Source organism: Silurus meridionalis, chromosome 21, assembly GCF_014805685.1.
Source record: "Silurus meridionalis isolate SWU-2019-XX chromosome 21, ASM1480568v1, whole genome shotgun sequence".
NCBI classification, from domain to species: domain Eukaryota; kingdom Metazoa; phylum Chordata; class Actinopteri; order Siluriformes; family Siluridae; genus Silurus; species Silurus meridionalis.
In genome coordinates, this window is record NC_060904.1 from 17,975,811 (window position 1) to 18,001,282 (window position 25,472).

Below are 25,472 nucleotides of genomic sequence, written 5' to 3' on the forward strand. Positions count from 1 at the left end.
TTTGAATTATATTTTTGCTACTACGATTCACTAAAAACGGCCTCGAACCATCGTTTATGCGTTATGATTGTGTTCATTGTCTGCTTGCGGCTGATTGGTCAGGATTCGGAGGAGGAGGAGCCTGAGCTGGAGCGCTCTGCCGTTCCCGCCTCGGTGTCTCTCCGTCATTTCCGGACGTACATCCCTGAAGACTTTGCCAACTTTGAGGTGTACAACGCGAGCCTGTGCGGGGGCGGAGACTCGTTGTCGGGCGTGGCCTCGCCGCCTGGAAACCGAGTGGTGGAGAAGGAAGTGTCCCGCAGTCCCACGGTGAGCAGCGGGTATTTCTCGCACAGCACCTCCAACGCCACACTTTCCGACGCTCCGTTCTCAGGCAGCGAGAGCTCGGACCGTCTCAGCGTCGGCTCCAGGGACGCCCCCGAGCTCCAAGAGCACACCAGGAACCCCCTGAGCTCTAAAAGTGCCTTAACAGAAGCCGATTCTGCTCACATCCACTCTTCGAGCACCAGTCAGGAGTTCACGGACTTCAAAGGAGCCGGGGACGAACTGCTAGACGACGAACTTAAGCACTTTGACTGGCATGTGGAAGCGGAACGTGCCAAGATTTCCCCCAGACGTCCGGCAGACGTGAACGCTAACAGCGTCCACCTTCACAACGGTGCCCAGGGGCCGTCTTCTCCTTCGTCCTCGCCGGGAACCGACACTCAACCTGCTGAAGCAGGAGACGTGGCACAAAGGAATGGAACCGGAGTTAGCCCCGCCCCCTCGAATGAGGACAAAGAAGGTGTCCCGGTGACCCAGCTGCCTGATTGGATGGCACCTGGGGAGCAGGTGTGGGTTGGCACAAGGAGCGGAACGGTGCACTATGTGGGCGGAGTCGAGTTTGCGCAGGGCATCTGGGTAGGAGTGGAGCTGCACTGTGCTGGAGGAGGTGTGTCCAGAAATAATTCATCAATCAATTACTTTAATTAACGACCCTGTGATGTCATCATGTGTTTTTCATTTGTACATTGTCCGTGATTAGCATGTGTGTGTGTGTGTGTGTGTGTGTGTTTGTCTGCGTCCAGGTGAACACGACGGCACTGTGCAGGGTCGTGTGTATTTCCGCTGCGCCACGGGTCACGGCGTGTTTGTGCGTCCGGCGTGGCTCAGCAGATCGCCCGTCTCCGTGGACGCAGACCCACAGCTCCAGCCTGTCCTGCTGTAGGGAAGACATGCCCCACTTATTATGGGATGGATGTGGTTCGGTGGCGTTACTCTTTCATGTTCTAGTCGTTTTTTTTCAGGATAAAACAGAGCTTCCTTTATAACACGGGGACGATCCAAACACTATAGTGTGCTAAATATATCACAATATAGCATATAACTGATTATCGGCACATACCTAACGTAGTCTCTCTTTCTTTTTCTCTCTTTCTTTTACCTGTGTATATTTTTTGAGACTATGGAACTATTTAAAGAAAAAAGAACGATCCCTTTTTTGAATGTTAAATGCAAAGTTGCACAAATTCTTCTTTACAATATATTATATATTGATTTTTTTTTGTTTGTTTTTAAGCTCAAGCGTAACTTCCAGCCAGCTTCCGTGTTTTTTTATCTTAAATTTGACCACTTGGACTGAACACGGCTCAGACTCGAGGCTGAAATCGGGGAAAATCAGCTGAAGTGGAGAGAAAGTACTACTGTTTATTCATGGGATTATATCAGGTGTTACCAAAGACGCTTCTGATGTGCTGTTACAACTGAAACCTTTTGTGTTATTATCGTGTGTGTGTGTGTGTGTGTGTTAGACATGAGCCAATGTTATTGTAATAATCCTCCCATGTTTTATTATTTTTTACTAAATATAAATTGTACTTTGGATTAAAAGAGGCGTGGCCACACGTGAGTATGACATAACCCTACCACGTGCTAACTCTTGAACACGTTTGAACGCATCTCACACTTCTCTGACGTTTACACGATCTATATCGTATTACTGAATGCTTCCTGAGAATTAATTCCTGTGGATGATTCAGGATTTTTATTATTTTTAATCTAAAAAAGAGGTCAGAGTCTGAATCGCTTTGATGTTCCTCTCTCTCTCTTTGACAGTGACTGAAGTTTTAGTAATCCTGATCGGTGCCCCCTAGTGACCGGCATGTTTAGTGGAGATTTTTTATTATTATTATAATCTTATACACATGTATAATGCATAGTGTATCTGCTGTATCTAAACTCACAGGAGCATCGGACATTCTGAAGCATCCGTAATGATCAAGAATATATAATTGGCTCAGGTCTAGCGTGTGTGTGCGTGTGTGTGTGTGTGTGTGTGTGTGTGTGTGTGTGTGTGAGACTAATTGTCACTTAAGTGCCATATCTTTGGTTTAGACGCCTCACCACACTTTTCCAATCGCAGTAAGAAGTCTGTAACAGGAAGTCGCCTTGTTTTCTGTACTGTATCTGTGTAAAGAACTTTATTTGGGAAACTTTTGCCTGAACGCTTGCACTGGAGAGACGTGTCCTGAATGCACAGAGGTCTCCATGTATATATTTATATAATATGGAGAGAGAGAGAGAGAGAGAGAGAGAGAGCTGCAGATCGGACGCATAAAAAGCACCTTGGTTAACGGCTTGTTCTGTAACACAGGGCGAGCTCGGACTTCATCACGGACGCAATGCCGACGCCGTTCGACTCGTCAGTCCACTTCGGTCGTGACGCTTTGTCTTTCTTTTTTTGACTAATGAGTAATATTTTCTTACTTTGTAACAAGCCTGTGCTGAAATGCATTTTTTTTTTATAAAGGGTTTCTTTATCACTGTTTGCTGATATATAAATATAGAAATCTCTCGCGTTACAGAGCTGCCTTCCAATTACAAACAAAAAAACCCAAACTGATGTAATGACATTGCAATAACAACACTGTGTGTTAAATATCACGATCAGATCCAACTGATAATCAGCACATGCCTTGGGTTTTTTATACTCATGCAACTAAATGAATAGATAGATATATATATTTTTAAAAGCTGAACAGGCTGACGGAAGGCGGACGCGTTCCGGCCTCGAATGGCCTCGGGGAGCTAAAAGCTGAAGAGCTGTGGTGTGTGTGGTGTGTTTTAATGCTGTAACTGTATGTGTGTGTGTGTATGTGGATAAATGACAACCCCAAGCCCTTACTCTGAAAGACAAGCTGCTCTCCTTCACCAGGACTTGTACATAGAGCTGTGTTTGAACCTATATAATGATGTACAGAGCTGTATTTATATTGTATCAAGACAAAAAAAATGGGTACAAAAATCTAGAATACAGAATACGTTTACAGTTTGAGTCACGTGTTTGTGTCTGATTTGTGCTGACGTGAAGTTGTGAGAGCGTGTCATCGGTTTGCACTCAAACACAAATATTATTTACAGTATATACGCGTGGGGAGATGATTTCTGTCATCTGTTTTTATGACGTTTGGCAGATGCATTTCTCCAGTATATTATTACACTGATCTCATTTATATACTGTAAGTGAGCAGGTGAGGGTTAAGGGCCTCACTCAAGGGCCCAGCAGTGGCAGCTTAGTGATGCTGGAATTTAAACTCATGACCTTCTGATCAGTCCAACAACTTAACCAATGAGCTGTTCCTTTTCAGAGAGTTGAAAAAAAGTAAACAGTTGTATAAAATATGATTGCATTCCAATTTCCCTTGAAACTCGAGCTACACACTTTTAACAAGACTACACGCTTGTCCACAATGCAAGCGCTCCATGAAGACATGCTATTTGGTCCATGGAAGATCTCAATTGTCCTGCACAGACAAAAATGTTGAAAAGGGTTTTTATGTGATTATGTGATTATATTTTTTCAATGCACCAGTAGACTTAAATGATGTAAAGTATTGTGGATTAAAACATATTTATACATGTTTTATTAATTAATAGATATATCGTTTTAAAAAAAAAATAATCCCGGGTTCATTTTGTTTGTTTGTTTGTTTGTTTGTTCTACGTCACTCGCAATACGCATTAAAGACGCTCGCCTAGTGACAGATGATGCTCCGTCACGTGACCCACAAACTCAAACTTTCATTGGCTGCGTCCTTGTCAGTCAATGCGTTGAGGGGGCGGAGCTTGAGCGGAACAAGGGGCAGAAATAAAGATGGCGGCGGCGCACTGAGGCGAGAAAGAACTCCAGTAGTGTTCAAGATTTTTGGTTATTGTTATTTTCGTTTTGATTATTGAAGGCTGAATTGGACGGCGGATAATCACAGAAAACTGCAAAACAGGTACGTTGTGGTGACGTGTGACGTTGTTCTATGTTTATTAGGTGAAGTAAAGGGTTTAATTCGCCCTCGGTGTTGGTCGAAGTTGTGGTTTATTTACCTTCATATTCACACTGTAGAGGATCAGGGGTCACTTCCGGGTCTGGTTTTATAAATACAATTATAATAAATGTGTATTAACTGTGTTTATACAGTCAGCTACGAAATGTGTGTGTGTGTGTGTGTGTGTGTGTGTGTGTGTGTGTGTGTGTGTGTGTGTGTGTGATTAATATTTCACTGTGCTGTAATGTGAAGAATGTAAACGAACACACGCAAATGCACGGCTTATATTTATATTCCTTTTAAAAAAAATTAAAACTAACCTTATTTTTTCCAGTTAACATTCTAATATGATATTAAAATATACATCTATTAAATACAACCTGTTTTTTATAAGTTTGTATCGATCGGTTATTGATGATTTATTATATGTATAATGTATAAAAGCTAATTTTCCAGGGAAGGATTTCAGTGTGACTCGTGTTAATGTGAAACTGTGTGTTGGTTAAGTATCAGATGTTAGAGATGTGGTGATATGACACAAGTGTCCACGCACTGCCCACGTCACGTCATGGAGACGATCAGAAACCGGTGTATTAGTTTGTGGGAAATGAGCTTTAAAGCAGCGAGGGAGAAGATCACGAGACACCAGGATGTGGGCTTTATAAAGTCTGTGTGGGAGTGTTCTATTAGCTTCAAAATGAAAGCAGGAACAGAAAAAGAAAAAACAGGGGAATATTAGTGGCTACTGGAAGAACGAGAGATGACTGTAGAGTGATATAAATAGAAAATTTGGTAAAATGAGAAAGTGGAGTGATGGATGGAGTGAGTGTGTAAAAAGTACAATGATGAGGTGAAGGATGGAGTGAGAGTATTACAGGTAGAGTGATGGATGGAGAGGGGGTAAAGTGAGGGATGAAATGAGCGTTACAGGTAGAGTGAGGGATGAAGTGAGAGTGTTACAGGTAGCGTGAGGGATGGAGTGAGAGTGTTACAGGTAGAGTGAGGGATGGAGTGAGAGTGTTACAGGTAGAGTGAGGGATGGAGTGAGAGTGTTACAGGTAGAGTGAGGGATGGAGTGAGAGTGTTACAGGTAGAGTGAGGGATGAAGTGAGTGTTACAGGTAGAGTGAGGGATGGAGTGAGAGATCAAGTGAGAGTGTTACAGGTAGAGTGAGGGATAAAGTGAGAGTTACAGGTAGAGTGATGGATGGAGTGAGGATAAAGTGAGAGTTACAGGTAGAGTGAGGGATGGAGTGAGAGTGTTACAGGTAGAGTGAGGGATGGAGTGAGAGTGTTACAGGTAGAGTGATAGATGGAGTGAGGGATAAAGTGAGAGTTACAGGTAGAGTGAGGGATGGAGTGAGAGTGTTACAGGTAGAGTGAGGGATGGAGTGAGAGTGTTACAGGTGGAGTGAGAGTGTTACAGGTAGAGTGATGGAATTATAAAGGTATTCCGATTCCAGATATAATTGGATCAGTCAAAAGTCTGATTGCACTGAATCTGATCAGACTGAAGCTCTGTTGTGAGGTCACTGTTTAGACTTTCGGCTGTTTTAAGGATTTTATCATTATTATTATTATTATTATTATTATTATTATTATTATTATTATTATTATTATTATTATTTGGATGCTGAAGTGTAATAAGTAAAAGAACCGGTTTAAAGGTGCAGTAGGCAAAATTCATTCTCTTTTTTCACTTGAACAGGAAACTTGCGTAATAATGTTCAGCGAGTAGCTCTCCCAAAGAAAAATGACATGACAGTCTTCACGTACGAACTCTAATCGAGTCAGTGTAAGTTTTAGGGCGGAGCTTTGGATACTTCTCTGGAAATGTGAGGGGTGTGGCTTAGTAAGTAAAAAACCAAAAAAAAGAATTGTTTTCACTCTCAGCCAATCAGAAGCGATAGATTGTTTTCCACTCGTACAGACTGCATGTTAATCATTTATTATTAGTTGAGTTTTAATTATTAACTGTTTACGTCATTTCATATTCGGTTACAGTGGTATAAAAAATTCAGTAAAAATCAATAAATAAAAGTAATAAATAAAATATACAAAATATTATTTAAAATGTTTTAAAAGTCTTTAAAAAAGTTAAAATAAAGTACAAATGCTGAACTTGATGAAGATTAAAAAAGTATTTAAAATTGTTTATTTTATAATAAAATTGTAAACACATTAAAAGATCTCAGAGAAGCTGTAATTTATCATGATGTCAGCTGTAAGGAGCGTTAAGGTTTATTATTTCTTTTTTATATATATTTCTTTTTGTATTTGTATAAAAATGTATTAAGGTAAAAATGTCTGGAGTAAAAAAAATGCATTAAATCTAGACTTAAATGATTTTAGTGTTTTCAGGGCATTTTTGTAAAAATATTATAATTAAAATATAATTAAGCCGTTGTTCTTTTTTTCATCTCTGCAGTGACCATGGCTCAAAATAAAAGTGGTTACGTCCCGTTTGTGGACTCCTGCTCGCCTCCGCCCCCACAGGCGTTCGTGTACGGGCAGCCGAACCCCGCCGGATTCGTCCTTCCTCCTCCAGACTACAACGCGATGCCGGGAGTCCCGGGAGCGCCCGGAGGGCCCGTCGGCGTTCCCTTTCCTCCTCCGGGAGCTTTCACACATCCGATGTTCGTTCCTGGGGGACCCGGATATCCACAGGCTCCTTTTCCAAACGCGGCTCCGTACAACCCTCCGCCCCCAAATCCTACTCCGAACCCAACTCCATACGAGTACACTCCGGGTGAGTGAGGGGGCGTGGCTCCGAGCGGAGTTTATTTACGCCTGTAAACTTTTACCTTTTGAACTGTTTTAACTTTTGTATTTTTTTGCGGAACTCAGATGCATCCAACAATTTTTACCAAACTGACGAGCCTCCTCCGGTGTACGACCACGAGGAGATCACCATCTCAGGGTTCGACGACAAGTTGGTGAGACGCGCGTTCATCCGCAAGGTGAGAACAAACAAATACGTGAAAATTGTCAAAATAAATCGAGGTTTAAGAGGACTAAAAGTGTGTGTGTGTGTTTTTCATCTCTGCAGTGACCATGGCTCAAAATAAAAGTGGTTACGTCCCGTTTGTGGACTCCTGCTCGCCTCCGCCCCCACAGGCGTTCGTGTACGGGCAGCCGAACCCCGCCGGATTCGTCCTTCCTCCTCCAGACTACAACGCGATGCCGGGAGTCCCGGGAGCGCCCGGAGGGCCCGTCGGCGTTCCCTTTCCTCCTCCGGGAGCTTTCACACATCCGATGTTCGTTCCTGGGGGACCCGGATATCCACAGGCTCCTTTTCCAAACGCGGCTCCGTACAACCCTCCGCCCCCAAATCCTACTCCGAACCCAACTCCATACGAGTACACTCCGGGTGAGTGAGGGGGCGTGGCTCCGAGCGGAGTTTATTTACGTCTGTAAACTTTTTACCTTTTTGAACTGTTTTAACTTTTGTATTTTTTTGCGGAACTCAGATGCATCCAACAATTTTTACCAAACTGACGAGCCTCCTCCGGTGTACGACCACGAGGAGATCACCATCTCAGGGTTCGACGACAAGTTGGTGAGACGCGCGTTCATCCGCAAGGTGAGAACAAACAAATACGTGAAAATTGTCAAAATAAATCGAGGTTTAAGAGGAATAAAAGTGTGTGTGTGTGTGTGTGTGTTCGCTCGCCGCAGGTGTTCTTGGTTCTCAGCGTCCAGCTGCTGATCACCTTCTCCGCGGTCGCTCTGTTCACCTTTGAGCAGAACATCAAGACGTTTGTGAGGGAGAACAGCTGGACGTACTACGTGTCCTACGTCATCTTCCTCGTCCCGCTCATCGCCATCAGCTGCTGCGGGGAATTCCGCCGCAAACACCCATGGAACCTGATTGCCTTGGTAACAGCCCCGCATCATGTTGTCCGTATACAGGCGTTACACACGTTCAACTTTAACACGCATATAGAAAGAGGCGTAGATTATGTTTTGAGCTACGTATTAGGGTCTCGACTCTTCATGCACAAAGTTTCATGGTTTAGTTTGGGAACAAATAATCTGCAGTAACAGTCGAGTGTAAAAAAATATATAAATTTAAATCATTAGGGCAAAATATTAATATCCTCATCAGCTGCTTCCATTCAATTATATTTATCTAAATGTATTTAAAAAAAATTTATATTAAAATTTCGAAAATCTTTTTTTAATTTATTAAAAACTATTTTTACGATATGTTATGATTTAATAATTTTTCCTAACTAAGTTCTAAACAATGCTAATCTGAAGCCTGGTCGCTTTCATGTGTTCCGATGCTCCAGTGAAAAAGAAACGATGGCGTATCCTGACGCTTGTTTTTATTGCCGCTATTTTGCAGTCGGTGTTGACTCTGAGCATGTCCTACATGACGGGAATGATCGCCAGCTTCTACGACACGGACACCGTCGTAATGGCCGTCGGCATCACCGTGGTGGTCTGCTTCACCGTGGTGATCTTCTCCCTGCAGGTCAGACTCTGCTTTTAACCAGTTCACTTTTTTTTCAGGATTAAATTAAAATTTGTGTGTTAGAGCTCCCCCCTGCGGGCTGGATGGGAATTACAACGTCGTGACATTTTACAATTCAAATGAAATAAGTTTGTTTGTTGTTGAATTTACCCAGAAACCGTTGTGCTCACACACAAACCTGTTAATAAATATTTAATGAATTAACGATTCAGAGTTTTATGTAAATTTCCAGCTCTGGATATGTAACTTCTGTGGGATTTCCTGGAAAAAGCCTGTTTGCTTGATTAAGTGGAATGTGTGTGTGTGTGTGTGTGTGTGTGTGTGTGTGTGTGTGTGTGTGAGATGTGAGTAAACACTGAAGCCAAAGTGATAAGATCTTTTCCACACAGAGCAAGTACGACTTCACTTCCTGCGCCGGAGTGCTGTTCGTCTGCGTGATCGTCCTCTTCATCTTCGGGATCCTCTGCATCTTCATCCGTAACAACATCCTGCACATCGTTTACGCCTCGCTGGGCGCGCTCGTCTTCACCTGCGTAAGATTTTCCCCTTATAACCCGTATCCTCAGGGAATCCGCAGGCTAGCTAGCCGACGTAGCTCGTAGTCACGGAAACGCGTGCAGATAGATTTGTGTAGGATTCAGGAAGAGACTGTAGCGAGCAGCTGGTCATGAACGCCGTCGTATCGCTGGCTGTTCCACTAACCGAGGTTTGTGTTGCAGTTTTTGGCGGTGGACACGCAGCTGCTCCTGGGGAATAAGAAGCTGTCTCTGAGTCCCGAGGAGTACGTGTTCGGAGCGCTGAACCTCTACCTGGACATCATTAACATCTTCCTGTACATCCTGCAGATCGTCGGACGAAGCCGCAACTAACACTAGCGCTGTCTGCGGGGGAGTGCACGTCATGGCGGCCCTGGTAGACGTCACAGGGGTCTTTAATGTCTTTATAGATAGAATAGGCTGTTTTATCAATGTTTGTGGTTTAAAAAAAAATCATAACTTGTGAATCAACATTATTATTATTATTATTATTATTATTTACACTAAACAACGATCCACTTTCTCAATCCTGATTTACATTAACGGAAGCCTGTAGGGTTTATGTTCGAATCCCAAACCGGCGTCTTCTGGCTCGGCTCAGGACTCGCGGAGTCGCTCCCGTCGCCGCTTCCCCGGGTTTCCGGTCCTGTAAATACAGATCCAGTTCTCTGTTTGAGTTCGTTTCTGCGCTGCTGCGATGATGTCGTGAGATCACTTATCACCCCTTTAATGCAGTGATCCATTAGCTGTAGTGTGTAACCATGTATTAGTAGACGTGGAATTACAGTGTGATGTCTTTATTTTTCTCTCTAGGGGACTAACACTTACACACACACACACACACACACACACACACGTTTTTAGTTTTAGTTTCTTTAAATCTCACTTTCTTGATTTCTTTCCACTGCTGTGTTTCAGAAAAACGTGTAAAAAAAAAAAAAACTATCTGTATTTTTGTTGTTGCTGACCAGTGTATATCTGATAAAAAGACGAGAAATAAATCTTTTTTTTCCCTCTCATATGCCTGTTTTTTTCTACAGAAAGTTACCTAACATTTTTTTTGCGTGAAGCTCAGATGGAGGAATTCCAGCAATTTAAAATCCTTTATAAGGACATGCAGAATTTAACTGCTTTAAGCTCCTTGTCCACAGCAGGTCAAAGACACTCCAGTCCCACTGCCTGGATGATTCCAATGCACTAGTTATTTATTTGGTGGCCCACTCCCCATGGACCCCAAGCACCACCTAGAGAAAGTCCCTTAAAGTCAGAAGCAGATACATGTGCCCACGTGACATCCACAGCTTGATGCACGATCATAATCTACTCTATCCTCTAGAACACCTCAGGTTTGCAGAGGCTCGCCTAATATCAGATTCATTCCTGAATTCCCCTCGGCCATATACACACACACACAATGGCTGCACTTACTGACAGATTTGGACGACCTTCTCAGTTATCCTTAACTAAGATAGCAGCAGTCAGAGATGCTCCTGATGTTCAGCCTGGAGATGTAGCCAGTTTCGTCAGTTTGCCCTCCAAATTCAATCTGGTCTCCTGAAATCATTAAGTTCTGAGGGAGATGTGGAACTACAGTGCGGCTCACGCGTAGCCCGTCTACTCCCCAAATTGCCCTCAGCTTTGTGTGCCTCATTCAGACGACACATGCCTTATCAGAATGCTTCTACAGTCTACTGGATTTAGCAGAGTGGCTCAATCTTGAATTCTGGTGTCAAAACTGTAAGAGCTCGAATCAGAAGAAAGAGCAGAGACGTAAGATGGTGCTTGGATTTAGAGACAAATATGCATGTTTGGGGGCGGCACTGTAGGAGAGGATTCCCATTCAGTTGTACTTCCACGCTTCACCACTAGAGGCAGATACACAGTTTACCACTAATGATAAGTTACCTCAGTGACATCACAGTGCACCTTCTTCATCAAGAGTATAAAAGGCCAGAACACTGAGCAGCAGCGGTCATTCGACATCACGCAAGCTTCCGAACATAAGTCGTCATTCGACATCACGCAAGCTACCAAACAGTAGGTCATTTAGCATCGCGCAACCTAACTGCTCTGCTGCTCTGCTGCTCTACTTTGCCTGCAAATTTTTACTATTATGATGGCCGAGCATCAGTTGAACGCATCGCTGATGATTGAGAATGAGAAGCTCAGGTGTGAGGTGGAGGACCTGAAGACACTGCAGAGTGTGGTGAAGGAGAATCTGGAGCTGCGTTCAAGGCTGGACAGCTTCTCCTTCACCAACCAAACGCTCATGGAGAAAAGCGAGATGAATGCAGGTAGCTCACAGCAGCACATCCCACACTCAGAGACACGAGCCGAACTCATGCAGCATATATTCTTTAATATAGCCTTCTGTGCACTGGGTTGATCAGGTGCCACTGTGGTCAGTGGGGTCGCCCTGTGACCTGGAGGGGTAATCTGTAGATCACTGGTGTCAGGTAATTAAATGCCACTGGGGTAACAAGTTGTCACTGGTGTAATTGGGGTACTGCCTTGAGCCACTGATATCAACTTATCCCAGTGATAATTAGACATCAGTGATGTCACTGGGGTAACTAGTTGTTGGTGATGTCACTGATGCCACATCATTTTACTTCAGTGACTGAAAATGTAATGGTGTATTTTTCTGCTCCCACCGTGTGCTGCCCAGGGAAGAAACCTTCTTTCCAGTATGGTGACAGTGTCCTGGAGGAAAGCTCATTCAGAGCAGGCCTCATTACTCCTCATCACACATCGTCTCCTCTCAAAAGCACTCAGAGAAGATCTGCACATCCAGACACCTTGTCCTCAGTCACCTTCTCGTCCTGCAACGCGCTGGAAGGTGAGTTTCATTCTGTTAAGTTTTTTTTTTACACTAATACCTAAGCAGAATTGTTGAGATGTTTTCTGAATGGAGCTGCAGGTCCTGAGCGGCTGCTAGGAGAAATCGCCTTCCAGCTGGAGCGTAGGATCCTCTCGCATGTCTTCTACAAACAGACCAGACTGTACGGCTTCACCGTGCAGAACCTACAGGACAAGATCTTACAGGTGAGCTAGCATGGGTTACAGGTTAATGCACAGGCGAGCTAGCATGGGGTAGCAGGGTTTACAGGTGAACTAGCATGGATTACAGGTTAATACACGTGAGCTAGCATGGGTTACAGGTTAATACACGTGAGCTAGCATGGGTTACAGGTTAATACACGTGAGCTAGCATGGGTTACAGCTTGATACATGTGAGCTAGCATTGGTTACAGATCAGGATAATGTCCTTGGCAGGTATCGACACATCCTCTGACAGGACAGGTGGACAAGTCGTACAGGTCCGAGCTGACTGAGCGCTACATAGACATCATGGATCGTCTCGCCACTTTGGGCTACAACATGTCGCTCCATCCACCTTTCTCCGAGTTCATCATCAACACATATGGCATCCTGAAGAACCGCCCGGACACACACACGGCTCAAGAGAACGACTACAACAACCTGGTTGTCCTGCAGGGTGTGATGGTGGAGACGGCGCCGTCCGCTCTGCTGAAAGACCTGCTTGTCCTCCTCAGCTGCCTGTGCTACCTGTCCGAGAAGGATGGAAAGTCTCTAATCCTGTGGTAGCGCTAAGACGTGCACCATCTCACTTATTTCAGTCATTAAACAGCCAAGAACATGAAGTTCAATTTACAACAATTGTTCAGGTGGTTTGATGGTCAAGTTTCTGCAATGTTCTCCCAGAGAAAAGACTCTTCTTGTCTTTCTCAGGTTTCTCAAATGGTTTAAAAAAATCTTAAAACAAGCTGTTTACCAGCAAGTAATTTATTTATCTACAATTCCACACTATCACCTTTAACATGGTTCCTTTGCACAGCAACACTGCACTTGATCTTCAGGAAGGGGGTGAAGTCCACAGGAGCCAAATCTAGCGAGTAGAGTGGGTGCGGAAGTAGAAGATTAGATGGTCTCAGGAAATGCTAGATATTAGATCTTTATTTCAAGTGTGTATGCTAAATCTCATGTGGGTTTCCTCAGAGTTCTCAGGTTTTCTCCCATAATCATACTGGGCTGTTTATTTAAAAAAAACTCTCAGCACACTGAGAGTCACATTCGAGTCTTTTTACATAAACTGAGGTGATGAAGTGAAGAGTCTTGTGATAAAAATGATCACAGGAACATTAGAGTTATAATAAATCAGTAGTTTGGATACTGAAGTACATTTGAACTTTTCCTCAAGTGGAAGTTTAAAGGGACACTTTTACTGGAGACTGGATCTCCACTTTACCTACATGGTTTGTGTACTTCAGTCACTAGTAGTTATTGATCAATCATCTGAATTATTTATAATCAATTAAGACCAATTTTTAGATGAAATGGTCGTTTATTGGGAGGGTGGGAGGTCGCAGAGAGTGTGTGTTTGTGTGTGTGTGTGTGTGTGTGTGTGAGAGAGAGAGAGAGAGAGAGAGAGAGAGAGAGAGAGAGAGAGAGAAAGGACACGTGAAACCAGTCTGGCTCTGCTTCCACCACACCTTCTACACAAGTCGCGGGAACGCGCACGGGAGCGAGCCTGACCTAATACGGTGCTTCCAGAGTGAATGAAACCGCTGGAGAGAGAGAGAGAGAGAGAGAGAGAGGAAGGAGTCGGACTGCAGTCCCGCAGAGGATCTCGGAAGAACATCATGGTGATGGCGATGGAAAGCAGCTCGTGCTGAAACGTTCAGGAGCAGCAGCGGAACCGAACCTCGGCCAGGTGAGTAGAGCAGGTAAACCCTCAGCTAGCTCGCTGGCTAACGCCTATCCCCGGGTCTAATACTCAGTTTAGCAGAACGTGGAGGTCGACCACAGCTCACCATAACAATTCAAAATTGATTAGATTTTTGGAATCAATTCCCGGGTTTTCCGGTTCAGCTATGACGTCACCGCGTTTTTTTTTTTTTTGGCCCAGGATTCGGTCGCTGCAGCATTTCCGGTCCTACAGCCTGCTGACCTGCTTTTTTCTCCCCTCTTCAGATCCTCAGAGCTTCTCCAGGCACTTCTTCAGGCACTTCTCCTGCCCCTCTCATGGCCCTTTAATCTGATCAACACACATCCCGAATGAAGGTTAGATCAGCTTTTAGTGCAGGAAAGGTATAGTGTTGCCAGGTGTGTGCTCCAAATCCCCGTCTGAAGATATCCAGCTCATTATGAGCAACTCAAAAAACACAATTCGATCTGCTCAGACTGGTAGAACCGGTGAAGAGCTGGTGGGGAAGCTTCCTCATGATCTTATCTACATTCTGATTGGTCAGCAGCTCGAGATACTGTCAGTGTGGAGCTACACACGTTCTCCAGGTGTCTGCATGGGTTTCTTTCGGGTTCGCAACCCAAGAACATGTAAGTAAGTGGATTGGATGATATGATCTGATTCACGCAAGCTTTGGAGATAAATGTTATTTTTTATGGAGGAAAAATCATTGATCTGGCAACCGTGACTGAGCGTCTTATCAGTGCACATGTAAAGGTGGGAATGATTCATGTGTTTCTTAACAGGACACAGGGCAGAAAAACATTCCACATCCAACCCAAAAGTCCACACCTTAGAGCCAGTGATTGTTCTGAGCACTAACGAGGTGCTGCGGTTGATGAACAGGAGACTCAGAGGAGACGTGGTGTCCTGAGTGCTCATGGTGAAATGTGGACAGATGGTGAGGGCAGGATTACTGGCTTCATGTCCGTTCTCGCCCTCATTTACCCTGATATCTTGTTCTCTCAAATCAGTCCGAATCGAGGTTAAAGTCTGTCGCTGCTCCAGTAAACAAACCTGGTGGATCTTTGAGATTTTAATCCTTCTCTGATTTCAGATGTGTTTTAATTACGTATTATACAATCAAAACAAACCATATATACATGTTTTTATTTCAGTTCAGAATGGAGAAGGAATTACATATTTATTATAAAACTCCAGACATGCCTCAGTTCTCTCATATAATAAATGAATTGGTGAAGGAAAATATCTGCAGAACTTTAGAGTTTAGACTTGAGTCTAGACTTGAGTCTAGACTGAACCGGTGTGTATTGGAGCGTTTTTTTGATATCCCCTTGTTTGATGGTTTTAGGGCGATCACTCGGCCTCAGGCTAGACGTCTGGATGAAAAGATCCCTGGTGGACGGGAGATGATCGGACGTGTCCCGAGTTGCTGCATGTCCTTGTTGCGGTGTTGTGAGACGAGGATGCCTCTGAGAGAATCGCCTTTCCCTAATGTCTTTGTCGGGGCTCTTCACGCCCTGGGATGGGGCCTCATCTTCCCCTGCTTTTGGTTCCTGGACCGACTCATTGCCGTGTGCGTGTCCACGACGCTGGAGCGCAGGAGGAGACGGGAGGAAGAGTGCTATCTCCACCCCATCAAGGTCTTTTTTGGCTTCCTGCTCTTCCTCTTCCTGTTCCTGGTCTCGGCGCCGTTCGCGCTGCTGGGTTTCCTGTTGTGGGCGCCTCTTCAGTGGGTGCGTCGTCCCTTCTCTTATATGCAGCGGGAGGCGACCATCAAGATGGAGGACCGGAACGCCGGATGGGAGGAGTCCGGAAAGGTGACATTTGGGTTTTTATCTGTGAATGTGTGCCTCTTACCCGGAGGACTGGCGCGCTTTAATAACCTGGCGCACACCCAGCAGAGGGCGCTCGCCATCGGGCGCAACATTGTGCAGGGAGTTAGCCGGCCGCATATCCGTATTTTCATCGACTCGCCCAGTAGCAGCGGAGCCTTGACCCCGTCCTCGAGCCTCCAGAACGCAGGCGCCGCCTCCTACAGGACCACTGAGGCCCAGACGCCGGAACAGGATGGTCCGAAAAATTCATCTCCCAACCAAGAGAAGATTGATCAAGACCCTGAAAGCACCGAAACGTCCACCGGGGGCGTCGGAGAAAGCAATCACACACATGACCTTCAGATGAACGGAGGCCACGTGAAGCCGTCACGGTCCTCACACACGCCTCTGGAGGTCTCGGCTCTGTTTCCAGCCAACGTCGACTTCCTGTGCATGCAGGAAGTGTTTGATAAAAGGGCGGCGACTAAGCTGGCTGAGATCCTTTCTCCACTGTTTGGTCACATCCTGTATGACGTAGGCGTGTACGCCTGCAGCGCCGGCTCCGGCTTTAAGTTCTTCAACAGCGGCTTGTTGGTGGCCAGTCGCTACCCTGTGATGGAGGCGCAGTACCGCTGTTTCCCCAACGCCCGAGGAGAAGACGCTCTCGCCTCCAAGGGCCTCCTCTCTCTAAAGGTAAAGGTGAAACCGCTAACTCCTCCTCTTCCAGTAAACACATATGGGTGGAAAAGTCAGGTGTCCCAATACTCTTGATGTATTTTGCAATCCTCATGAAGACACTCTGATCAGCGAGTTTTCATTTACATGTTATTTATAAAGTATTTTTTCTGTGTCCAATGAAGCGAAACATGTTTATGGTTCATTTCATACCAGGTTCAAACAGGATTACAGAAGGGAGAGAAGAAGCTGGTCGGGTTTATTAACTGCACTCATCTTCACGCTCCAGAAGGTACAAATGTTTTATGTCTTTTGTTTTATATCTAAAAAGACCATGAGCTGGTGAGATGAGGAGATTGGGAGATAAAAAGATGAAGAGATGGGGAGACAAGGAGATGTGGAGAGGGTGAGACGAGGAGATAGTGAGATGACGAAATGAAGAGGGATTTTGAGACGAGGAGGTGGGGAGATGAAGATGGATGGTGAGATGGTAAGACGGGGAGATGAGGAGATGGTGAGATGAGGAAATGAAGAGGGATGGTGAGATGGTAAGACAGGGAGATTGTGAGATGATGAGGAGATGGTAAGATGGGGAAATGAAGAGGGATGGTAAGACGGGGAGATTGTGAGATGATGAGGAGATGGTAAGATGGGGAAATAAAGAGGGATGGTGAGATGGTAAGACGGGGAGATGATGAGGAGATGGTGAGATGGTAAAACGGGGAGATGGAAATACATGCTGTTGTTTTTTATTCTCCTGGTTTAGGAGATGGAGAGATCCGATGTGAGCAGCTGGACATGATCACTAATTGGATCAGAGAGTTCCAGAGCACAAGCAGGGAGCAGAACGAGGTGGTGATGTTCGACGTGCTCTGTGGAGACTTTAACTTCGACAACTGCTCTCCAGGTACCAGACCAAAAATACAAATAAAAAGTATCCTCCATAAAAAATCCAGAATCTGTAATCTTTATTTTATTCTTTTTTTATTTATTTATTTTTTTAATAAAATCTCCTCTGTAACCAACACAAATATCAATAAATATTTATCATTTAAAATGTATTTAAATGTATTTTGGTTATTTTTTATATATGTAGTAATTCATATTTTTTTATTTTATTCGATATTTGTATATTTTAAATTCTACAATTCAATCAACAAATCATTTTTTTTATTAAAATATTTGTGTTAGATTTATTTTATCTTTGCATTTTTATTAATAATAATAATCTTTATAATTATTAGTATTTATTTATTTTTGCTCAGATGATGATCTGGAGCAGAAACACACTCTGTTTAACGAATACACAGATCCGTGCAGAGCCGCAGCAGGTCGAGAGAAACCTCAGGCTATAGGTACACACACACACACACACACACACACACACACACACACACAGCTGATTGATCAGAAGGTGTTGATTCAGCAGCTCTGACAGTGTCACTGGTTTATATTAATATCAATACCCCAGATTTAAAGAACATGTTACTCTTTTTGTTCATTTATTGTTATATTGTTACAGTTACGTAACATGACGTCAGGTACCGTTTTTTTTTCCTCTCTGCTCCACAGGCACTTTGTTACATCAGCCCACGTTATACGATGAGGACGTGAACAGTCCAGACAACCTGCAGAGGTCAACCTCATTTACATACATTAACTCATGAACTCGTTAACTCATTACTTAATTAACCAATCAATTCATTAACTACGAGGAAATGAATCTGTTTAGGTTATAAATGAGTTTTTCTGCTTTATGAATGATTATTACATGGCTACATGATAATAATTAAACAAAAAGAATTAAAACAGCTTTATAAAAAAAAAAAAGGAAAAGAAAAGCTGTAAGTACGAGTGGAATCTAATATTTAAATGATTAAACCTGATTCTAAGAAAATGTATAAAATGTTAAATTTTGCCTAAAAAAAAAAAAACAGTTTATCATAATTGTTGAAAAACACATTTTCTTGTACGCTTGTGTGAGATGAGTGAGGAATCTGAGAAGGTTTCCGATAACACCTCCACTCCCGAGATCTATAACCTCCATTAAACCCGGGTGCCAATACTTTTGAAGTCATAAGAAAAAGGCTAAAGATTTTGAAAATAATTGATGTTATAACTCCTGCAGGACTTTGGAAAATGAAGATTTGCGTAAACTGTTCCTGGCCCCTCCCGTACCCCGGGGCGACACCCCTCTGGTGTACCCTGAGCCTGGGGAGGTCTGGGTGGGCCGCCGCATCGACTACCTCCTCTACAGAGAGAGCTCTCTGACCGACCACTGGCACACTGTGAGACGTTACAGAACACACACACACACACACACACACACACACACACAGATCTTGATGGTTGTTTCTCTGTGTTCCTGCAGGAGGTGGACGAGCTCACACACGTCACACAGCTGGCCACTCTGACTGACCACATCCCCATCAGCATGAGACTCCGCATCACACACACTCCTAACTCACACACACACACACACACACACACACACACACACACACACACCTAACTCACACACACAAGCAGGAGCATATATGCACATTTGCTCACACACAAACACACACACACACTCTGTAACTCATGCACATGAGCATGGACATATAAACAGACACACACACACACACACACACACACACACTCCTAGCTCACATACAAAAACAGGAGCACATATGCACATACACTCACACACACACACACACACACACACACCTAACTCACACACACAAGCAGGAGCATATATGCACATACGCTCACACACACACACACACTCTGTAACTAATGCACATGAGCATGGACATATAAACAGACTCACACACTCCTAACTCACACACGAGCAGGAGCATATATGCACACACACACACACACACACACACACACACACACACACACACAATTTGTAACTCATACACATGAGCATGAACACACACACACACACTCTATGTAACTCATACACACTCAGATACTCATATACACACTCTCACTCTCATACACATTTGCATTCACACTCACATTCAAATTTACATATACAAACAGACACACACACACACACCCTGTGATTCAGGACAGTATGAATGAAATACAGAAGTCTGTTCTGGGCCAATATTTTATACACCATGAAATAAATCTATAATCTCTCTCTCCCTTCCTCACTATTATCAACCCTCTCTCTCTCTCTCTCTCTCTCTCTCTCTCTCTCTCCCCACCACTAAACTACATGCTTGATTGATTATATCTCTCATACTCGTGCATGTTATTGATCTAAATCTATTTTAATAAAAGCAACAGTTTTGTAATGATTTTTTATGATATGAAATATAGTGGTGTTGAAATAAATAGTTTCTATCATGTATCTTGATGCAGACGTGGACGATTCGCAGTAATGGACCATAATCGATTATAGCCTACTGATGTCATTCGTGGCATATGTGCTTGTGGCCTGAGGCAAAAAACACAAACGACTTGTATGTTAAGAATCTCGAGATCTCGGCATATAGTTTGCTTTTTATAAACAAATTGGACAAGACACATGATGTGTGTGAAGCCTACAAACACACAAATATTATATGTAGGAAAAAACACTAACTTAAAAATAGAGCAAACAATATCAACTTTTATAATATCAACTCTTGTATTTATTAATGAGAATGTAGCAGTAATATAAAAAATTTAGGATGAGACGCATCGTGATGATGGAATCGAATTGAAAAACCAGTGAAAATGTACATCTAAAATACAAACATTTGAGTTATATATTTTTTATTTATAGATATTTGCATTAAATCTATTTATTATTTATTATTTAGCTTCACTTTTTAATGAATGTCAATACATGATCAAAAAAATTCTTATTAAATGTTTAAAAAAAAATTAAAAATTAAAACAAAAGCCTTTTCCTGTCTAGACGATGTCTGTGTTTGACTGGTTTCCATGCCAACAGATCCAGGAACATTGATCCTGATCATTGAATCGCTGTTGTTATGGCAACCAGTCAGACACAGACGTCGTCTAGAAAATGCAACTCCGAGTCTGTTTAATTTTTTTTATGTCTGATATAAATTAATCCAATCGAATCTAATCCGACTGTTGCATCTTTTCCAGGATTACTTCCGTTAAAAAAAAAAACTTTTATTTAAAAATATAACAATAAATCTGACAACATCCGGTTTCCGGTTAGACGACGCTCTCATAACAAAGATGGCGGAGATGGAGGAGGTTGGAGTGTATTTCGTGGTGAACAACATTCCGATGAAATTTCGCTCCGCTGACCTGAGAAATTATTTCAGCCAGTTTATAGAAAGCGGAGGATTCTTGTGTTTCCATTACCGACACCGACCGGAAGTGAAAAGAAACACGGCGGAAGAAGAAGAAAAGGCCGAGAGACAGACAGAGGAGGAGGAGGAGGGTGAAGGTGATGAGGAGGAGAAGAAGAAGATAAAGAAGAGTGAGATTAAGGCTGAAGCTTCGTGTTGTTGTGTGATTTTGGTGAAGAAAAGTGAAGCGGAGCGCTTTGTGAAGATGTACAGCGGAAATCAGTGGATCGACTCGAAGGGAAATTGGTTAATAAAACGCTGCCTGATCCGGAGGGTTAAAGTGTGCAATCACCCCGGTGAGTCTCCATTCAGGGTTCCGTCTCCATTCAGGGTTCCAGGGTTCCGTCTCCATCCAGGGTTCCGTCTCCATTCAGAGTTCCAGGGTTCCGTCTCCATCCAGGGTTCCGTCTCCATTCAGGGTTCCAGGGTTCCGTCTCCATCCAGGGTTCCGTCTCCATTCAGGGTTCCAGGGTTCCGTCTCTATTCAGGGTTCCGTCTCCATCCAGGGTTCCAGGGTTCCGCTCCATCCAGGGTTCCGTCTCCATCCAGGGTTCCGTCTCCATCCAGGGTTCCAGGGTTCCGTCTCCATCCAGGGTTCCAGGGTTCCGTCTCCATCCAGGGTTCCGTCTCTATTCAGGGTTCCGTCTCCATCCAGGGTTCCGTCTTCTTCCAGGGTTCCGTCTTCTTCCAGGGTTCCATCTCTATCCAGGGTTCCGTCTCTATCCAGGGTTCCGTCTCCATCCAGGGTTCCAGGGTTCAGTCTCCATCCAGGGTTCCGTCTCATCCAGGGTTCCGTCTCCATCCAGGGTTCAGGGTTCCGTCTCCATCAGGGTTCCGTCTCATCCAGGGTTCCGTCTCTATTCAGGGTTCCGTCTCCATCCAGGGTTCCAGGGTTCCGTCTCCATTCAGGGTTCCAGGGTTCAGTCTCCATCCAGGGTTCCAGGGTTCCGTCTCCATCCAGGGTTCTGTCTCTATTCAGGGTTCCGTCTCCATCCAGGGTTCCGCTCTATCTAGGGTTCTGTCTCCATCCAGGGTTCCGCCTTCTTCCAGGGTTCCGCTCTATCCAGGGTTCCGTCTCTATCCAGGGTTCCGTCTCTATCTAGGGTTCTGTCTCCATCCAGGGTTCTGTCTTCAACACTTCTGCCTTTAAAGGGAGAATCAGTGCGTTATATATCAGTGTGTTCCCGTAATCATCTAACAATCCCGAATACACAACCCACAAACTGGCATTTGGGAAACTAAACTTCCCAGTTTTCTTTATTGTTGTTTTTCCTTCCCGGAAATTAGGCCCCGCCCCAAACTGATAATCATCTGTCAATCAAACGGGAAAAAAAAGCAATTTTACTTCGTCACCATAAAAAAAAAATGAAAGAAATCAACTGCATTGATATAAAAACTCTTATAAAAATTCTAATAATCAAACTATCAATATTAAGAAATATATTTTAAAAAGGGATTTTACAAATGTTACTGTTTATAAAAAAAAAATAAGTTTAAATCCGTGTTTTATTGATGCTTTTCCATGCAGACTCGGACGCTTTTCCGTATAAGACGAAGGCGGAGCTGAGGCGTCCCACGGCGCACACGGAGCGTTTCACCGCATCCGATCTCCGCGCCCTGCCCGAGCTGACTCCGCCCGCTCTGATGGCCGCGGGGAACGTCGGCACTCCGGTCAGCGTGTTCCTGAAACTCATCCAATCCTGCCGCTTTCCTCCGCGCCTCATCCGTAAACTCGGCCTCACCTTCCCCAAGACGGGGTCGAACCGTCGCTACGGCAACGTCCCCTACCACTATAAAACCGCGGTGGTGGCGGCGAGCGAGGAGAGCGTGTTCACCGCGGGAGGGGTGGAAATCTGCGGCCCAGGGGGCGTCGCTCCGCCCAAGGACACGGAGGAGATGAGAGACAAGACACTGTGGAAAAAAGGCCGGCCAATCAGAGAGGACTGTCAGGAGATAGGGGCGGAACAAGAGGAGGAAGAGGAGGAGTCAGGACCAGATGATGTGAGTCTTTACACACCGAGAGTAAATATTATCACACACAAGACATGCGCGTGTGTGTCTCTGCAGGTGTGTGTGTGTGTGTGTCTCTCTCCAAGGTGTATTTGTGTCTTTCTCTTGAGGTGTTTGCATCCAGATGTGTGTATCCAGATATTTATGTGTGTGTGAGACAGTAACATTTCTCCTAATCTATACACCGTGTGTGTGTGTGTGTCAGGACGATGACCGGTGTGAGGAATGGGAGCGTCACGAGGCTCTGCACGAGGACGTGACGTCTCAGGAGAGAAGTAAAGAGCGTCTGTACGAGGAGGAGATCGAGCTGAAGTGGGAGAAAGGAGGATCAGGCCTGGTGTTCTACACCGACGCTCAGTACTGGCAGGAGGAGGAGGAGGGGGGTCAGTGTCCACCCCAACATCAGCACTCACATCTTCACTCACGCCTCATACACACTCCAGGCTCAACACTCACTTTAAAGAAAAGACTGATGTATAATTGTCTTGTATTCGCAGTTTGTTTATATATATATTTTTTTAGATTTTGACGAGCAGACAGCAGACGACTGGGACGTCGACATGAGCGTCTACTACGATAAAGGTAACTCCGACTCGTTCCATACAGCTTCATCCGTGTCTGGTGTACGCTCAGACGGCATGTAGATAACTGGTCTTGTTTATTCGCTGCCCATCAGACGGAGGAGACATGGACTCCAGAGACTACGTACGCATGCGCTACGAGAAGCGACTGAGGGACGGAGTGGAGCGTCCGGAGAGCAGCCAACAGAAAATCGGCACCTTCGAGAAATTCACCAAGGTATGAAGGTTTCATTGTGAGGTTTATTTATCAGTTTAACAAAATAAAGCTAAAGCAGAATTGTGGTCAGGAGTGGAAGTAATGTGCAGTAAATAGAGAAAAAAATATACATTTCTACAACACTTACAAATTCTCATTCCTGACTTTAACGTCCTGCTTCTTTTTTGAGAATTTTTTCGGCTTTTCTTTATCCATTACCTGGAGGCTCATGAAGTTTTTCAGACGTGTCTAACATGTCGTCAGTCGAAGATACTGTGATTTATTAAGGATGAACTTAAATCCAAGGATTCAAGACAGTGACTGAAATCAAGTCATACACTCCTGTTGCAGATGGAAAGGGGCGGGGCTTACGTCTGAGTGTAATAATGTCTGTCTGGATCTAAATGCTGTACAAGCTGTTAATGTAATGCTGTGTGTGTGTGTGTGTGTGTGTGTGTGTGTTGTAGGGAGTGGGGCGGCGTGTGATGGAGAAACAGGGATGGAAAGACGGCGATGGACTCGGACACTCTCGCTCAGGAATTCCCGAGGCTTTAGAGAACGAAGGACAGCATCCCAACTGTAAACGAGGCTTTGGGTGAGAGTGCACTTCTGTCACATAAACACATTTAGATTCAATTAGATTAGATTAGATTAGATCATGCAGCTGAGCAGATATGGGGTTAAGGGCCTTGATCAGGGCACCTGGAGTGGCAGCTTAGTGTGGTTGGGATTTGAGCCCACGACCTTCAGATCCAAAATCCAATGCCTTAACCACTAAGCTTTGTCCTTTTTCAAAAGACGACATTCTCATTGACACTGTTTTTTTTTTTTTCTCTTCTCAGGTACCACGGTGAAAAACTCTGCTCTTTCCAACCTTCGAAAAAACCTCGACCTGATTTTCACATATCCACCGTTTACGACCAGCCGAAAGACATGGACCTCGGTGACACACTCCTCCGCCGGCAACCAAACACCAGCATGAAACACACACACTGGCATCTGGTGGAACGAACAGAACCACAAACTTTATAACCTTTTACTGTGTGCGTGTGTGTGTGTGTGTGTGTGTGTGTGTGTGTGTGTGTGTGTGTGTGTTTTAGGAATCTTGGATTTGAATCTGAAATGATGTTCCCTTGTTTTAAAGGGTGCCAATATATTTGTTACATTATTTTTCTGACTCGAGTTTATTAATGTATTGAAAAATACAAAAATACGAAAATTGTTTTCGAATCGGATTTCTTTTTCTCGGTTCACCAGAAAGAGTCGACTCTTTTTATAAATAGATTTAAAATCATGATCATTTTAATAACATTGCGATTATTTTGATTGATCTTGTGAAAATGTGTTTAATAAAATTTTTACTGTTATTGAGACTTTTTGTGTTGCTCGATCTTTATTTAAAACAAAATCTTACGTATCAATTAGACATTGTACATATATGCCCAAAAGTTTGTGGACACCCGACCATGGGATTAATTACTATGTGCTTCTATTTAAACATTCCACAATGAATCTCGATTTGCTTTTATAATAAGCTTCACTCTTCTGGGAAGATGTTCCACTAGATTTTGTGGAGATTCATTCATCCACAAGGGTGTTAGAAAAATCAGGTAGTGATGTAGGTGAGGTGAGGAGACCTGAGATGCAGTCGGTGTTTACATTCATCCCAAACGTATTCAACAGGGTCAGAGCTCTATAACAGGAGATCTTTCACAGCTTCCAATCCATGTGACTCATATCTTCATACAACACTTACAAATGCTCATATCTGACTTAATAAATAATAAAATAAATATCTTCATGGAGCTGGTTTTTGACCTGCTGGAACACGTTTGGAT

General features: G+C 43.9%; 5 protein-coding genes across 12 annotated transcripts in view; all 5 read left to right on the forward strand.

Annotated features, from left to right (window-relative positions):
- Window positions 1-3,313, forward strand: part of kif13a (kinesin family member 13A) — a 26,232-nt gene extending 22,919 nt beyond the window's left edge. For all 4 annotated transcript variants that reach the window (XM_046877736.1, XM_046877740.1, XM_046877737.1 and 1 more), the window contains 2 exons: window positions 103-931; window positions 1,068-3,313. In XM_046877736.1, coding sequence (XP_046733692.1) covers window positions 103-931; window positions 1,068-1,207 — 969 coding nt within the window. In that variant the 3' untranslated portion in view covers window positions 1,208-3,313. The remainder of the gene's footprint in view (window positions 1-102; window positions 932-1,067) is intronic.
- A 788-nt stretch (window positions 3,314-4,101) lies between these two features.
- On the forward strand, window positions 4,102-10,332 carry grinab (glutamate receptor, ionotropic, N-methyl D-aspartate-associated protein 1b (glutamate binding)). Of its 2 annotated transcripts, XM_046834120.1 has the most exons (7): window positions 4,102-4,259; window positions 6,726-7,046; window positions 7,145-7,257; window positions 7,976-8,176; window positions 8,649-8,777; window positions 9,167-9,310; window positions 9,497-10,332. In XM_046834120.1, the coding sequence occupies exons 2-7, from the start codon at window positions 6,731-6,733 to the stop codon at window positions 9,644-9,646; spliced, it is 1,053 nt and encodes a 350-aa protein (XP_046690076.1). In that variant the 5' UTR covers window positions 4,102-4,259; window positions 6,726-6,730; the 3' UTR covers window positions 9,647-10,332. The 2 variants fall into 2 exon arrangements, with proteins under 2 accessions (XP_046690076.1, XP_046690077.1); XM_046834121.1 differs by lacking the exons at window positions 4,102-4,259; window positions 6,726-7,046; window positions 7,145-7,257 and adding exons at window positions 7,346-7,667; window positions 7,768-7,880.
- Window positions 10,333-11,277: 945 nt separating this feature from the next.
- LOC124375654 (speriolin-like protein) lies at window positions 11,278-12,997 on the forward strand. The gene is made up of 4 exons (XM_046834190.1): window positions 11,278-11,607; window positions 11,982-12,152; window positions 12,234-12,358; window positions 12,590-12,997. Exons 1-4 carry the CDS (start codon window positions 11,427-11,429, stop codon window positions 12,920-12,922), a joined length of 810 nt encoding a protein of 269 aa, XP_046690146.1. The 5' UTR covers window positions 11,278-11,426; the 3' UTR covers window positions 12,923-12,997.
- Window positions 12,998-13,743: 746 nt separating this feature from the next.
- Window positions 13,744-19,146, forward strand: smpd5 (sphingomyelin phosphodiesterase 5). 4 transcript variants are annotated; one of them, XM_046834187.1, is made up of 9 exons: window positions 13,744-14,048; window positions 14,309-14,398; window positions 15,394-16,552; window positions 16,751-16,826; window positions 17,301-17,441; window positions 17,800-17,889; window positions 18,107-18,170; window positions 18,663-18,822; window positions 18,906-19,146. In XM_046834187.1, exons 3-9 carry the CDS (start codon window positions 15,452-15,454, stop codon window positions 19,044-19,046), a joined length of 1,773 nt encoding a protein of 590 aa, XP_046690143.1. In that variant the 5' UTR covers window positions 13,744-14,048; window positions 14,309-14,398; window positions 15,394-15,451; the 3' UTR covers window positions 19,047-19,146. The 4 variants fall into 4 exon arrangements, with proteins under 4 accessions (XP_046690143.1, XP_046690145.1, XP_046690142.1 ...); XM_046834188.1 differs by lacking the exons at window positions 13,744-14,048; window positions 14,309-14,398 and adding exons at window positions 14,432-14,671; window positions 14,828-14,982; XM_046834189.1 differs by lacking the exon at window positions 14,309-14,398 and having other exon boundaries at window positions 13,744-14,061.
- Window positions 19,147-20,694: 1,548 nt separating this feature from the next.
- Window positions 20,695-25,007, forward strand: gpatch3 (G patch domain containing 3). The gene is made up of 7 exons (XM_046877574.1): window positions 20,695-21,143; window positions 22,376-22,848; window positions 23,063-23,240; window positions 23,380-23,439; window positions 23,534-23,655; window positions 24,102-24,229; window positions 24,477-25,007. Exons 1-7 carry the CDS (start codon window positions 20,732-20,734, stop codon window positions 24,664-24,666), a joined length of 1,563 nt encoding a protein of 520 aa, XP_046733530.1. The 5' UTR covers window positions 20,695-20,731; the 3' UTR covers window positions 24,667-25,007.
- Window positions 25,008-25,472: the final 465 nt, after the last annotated feature.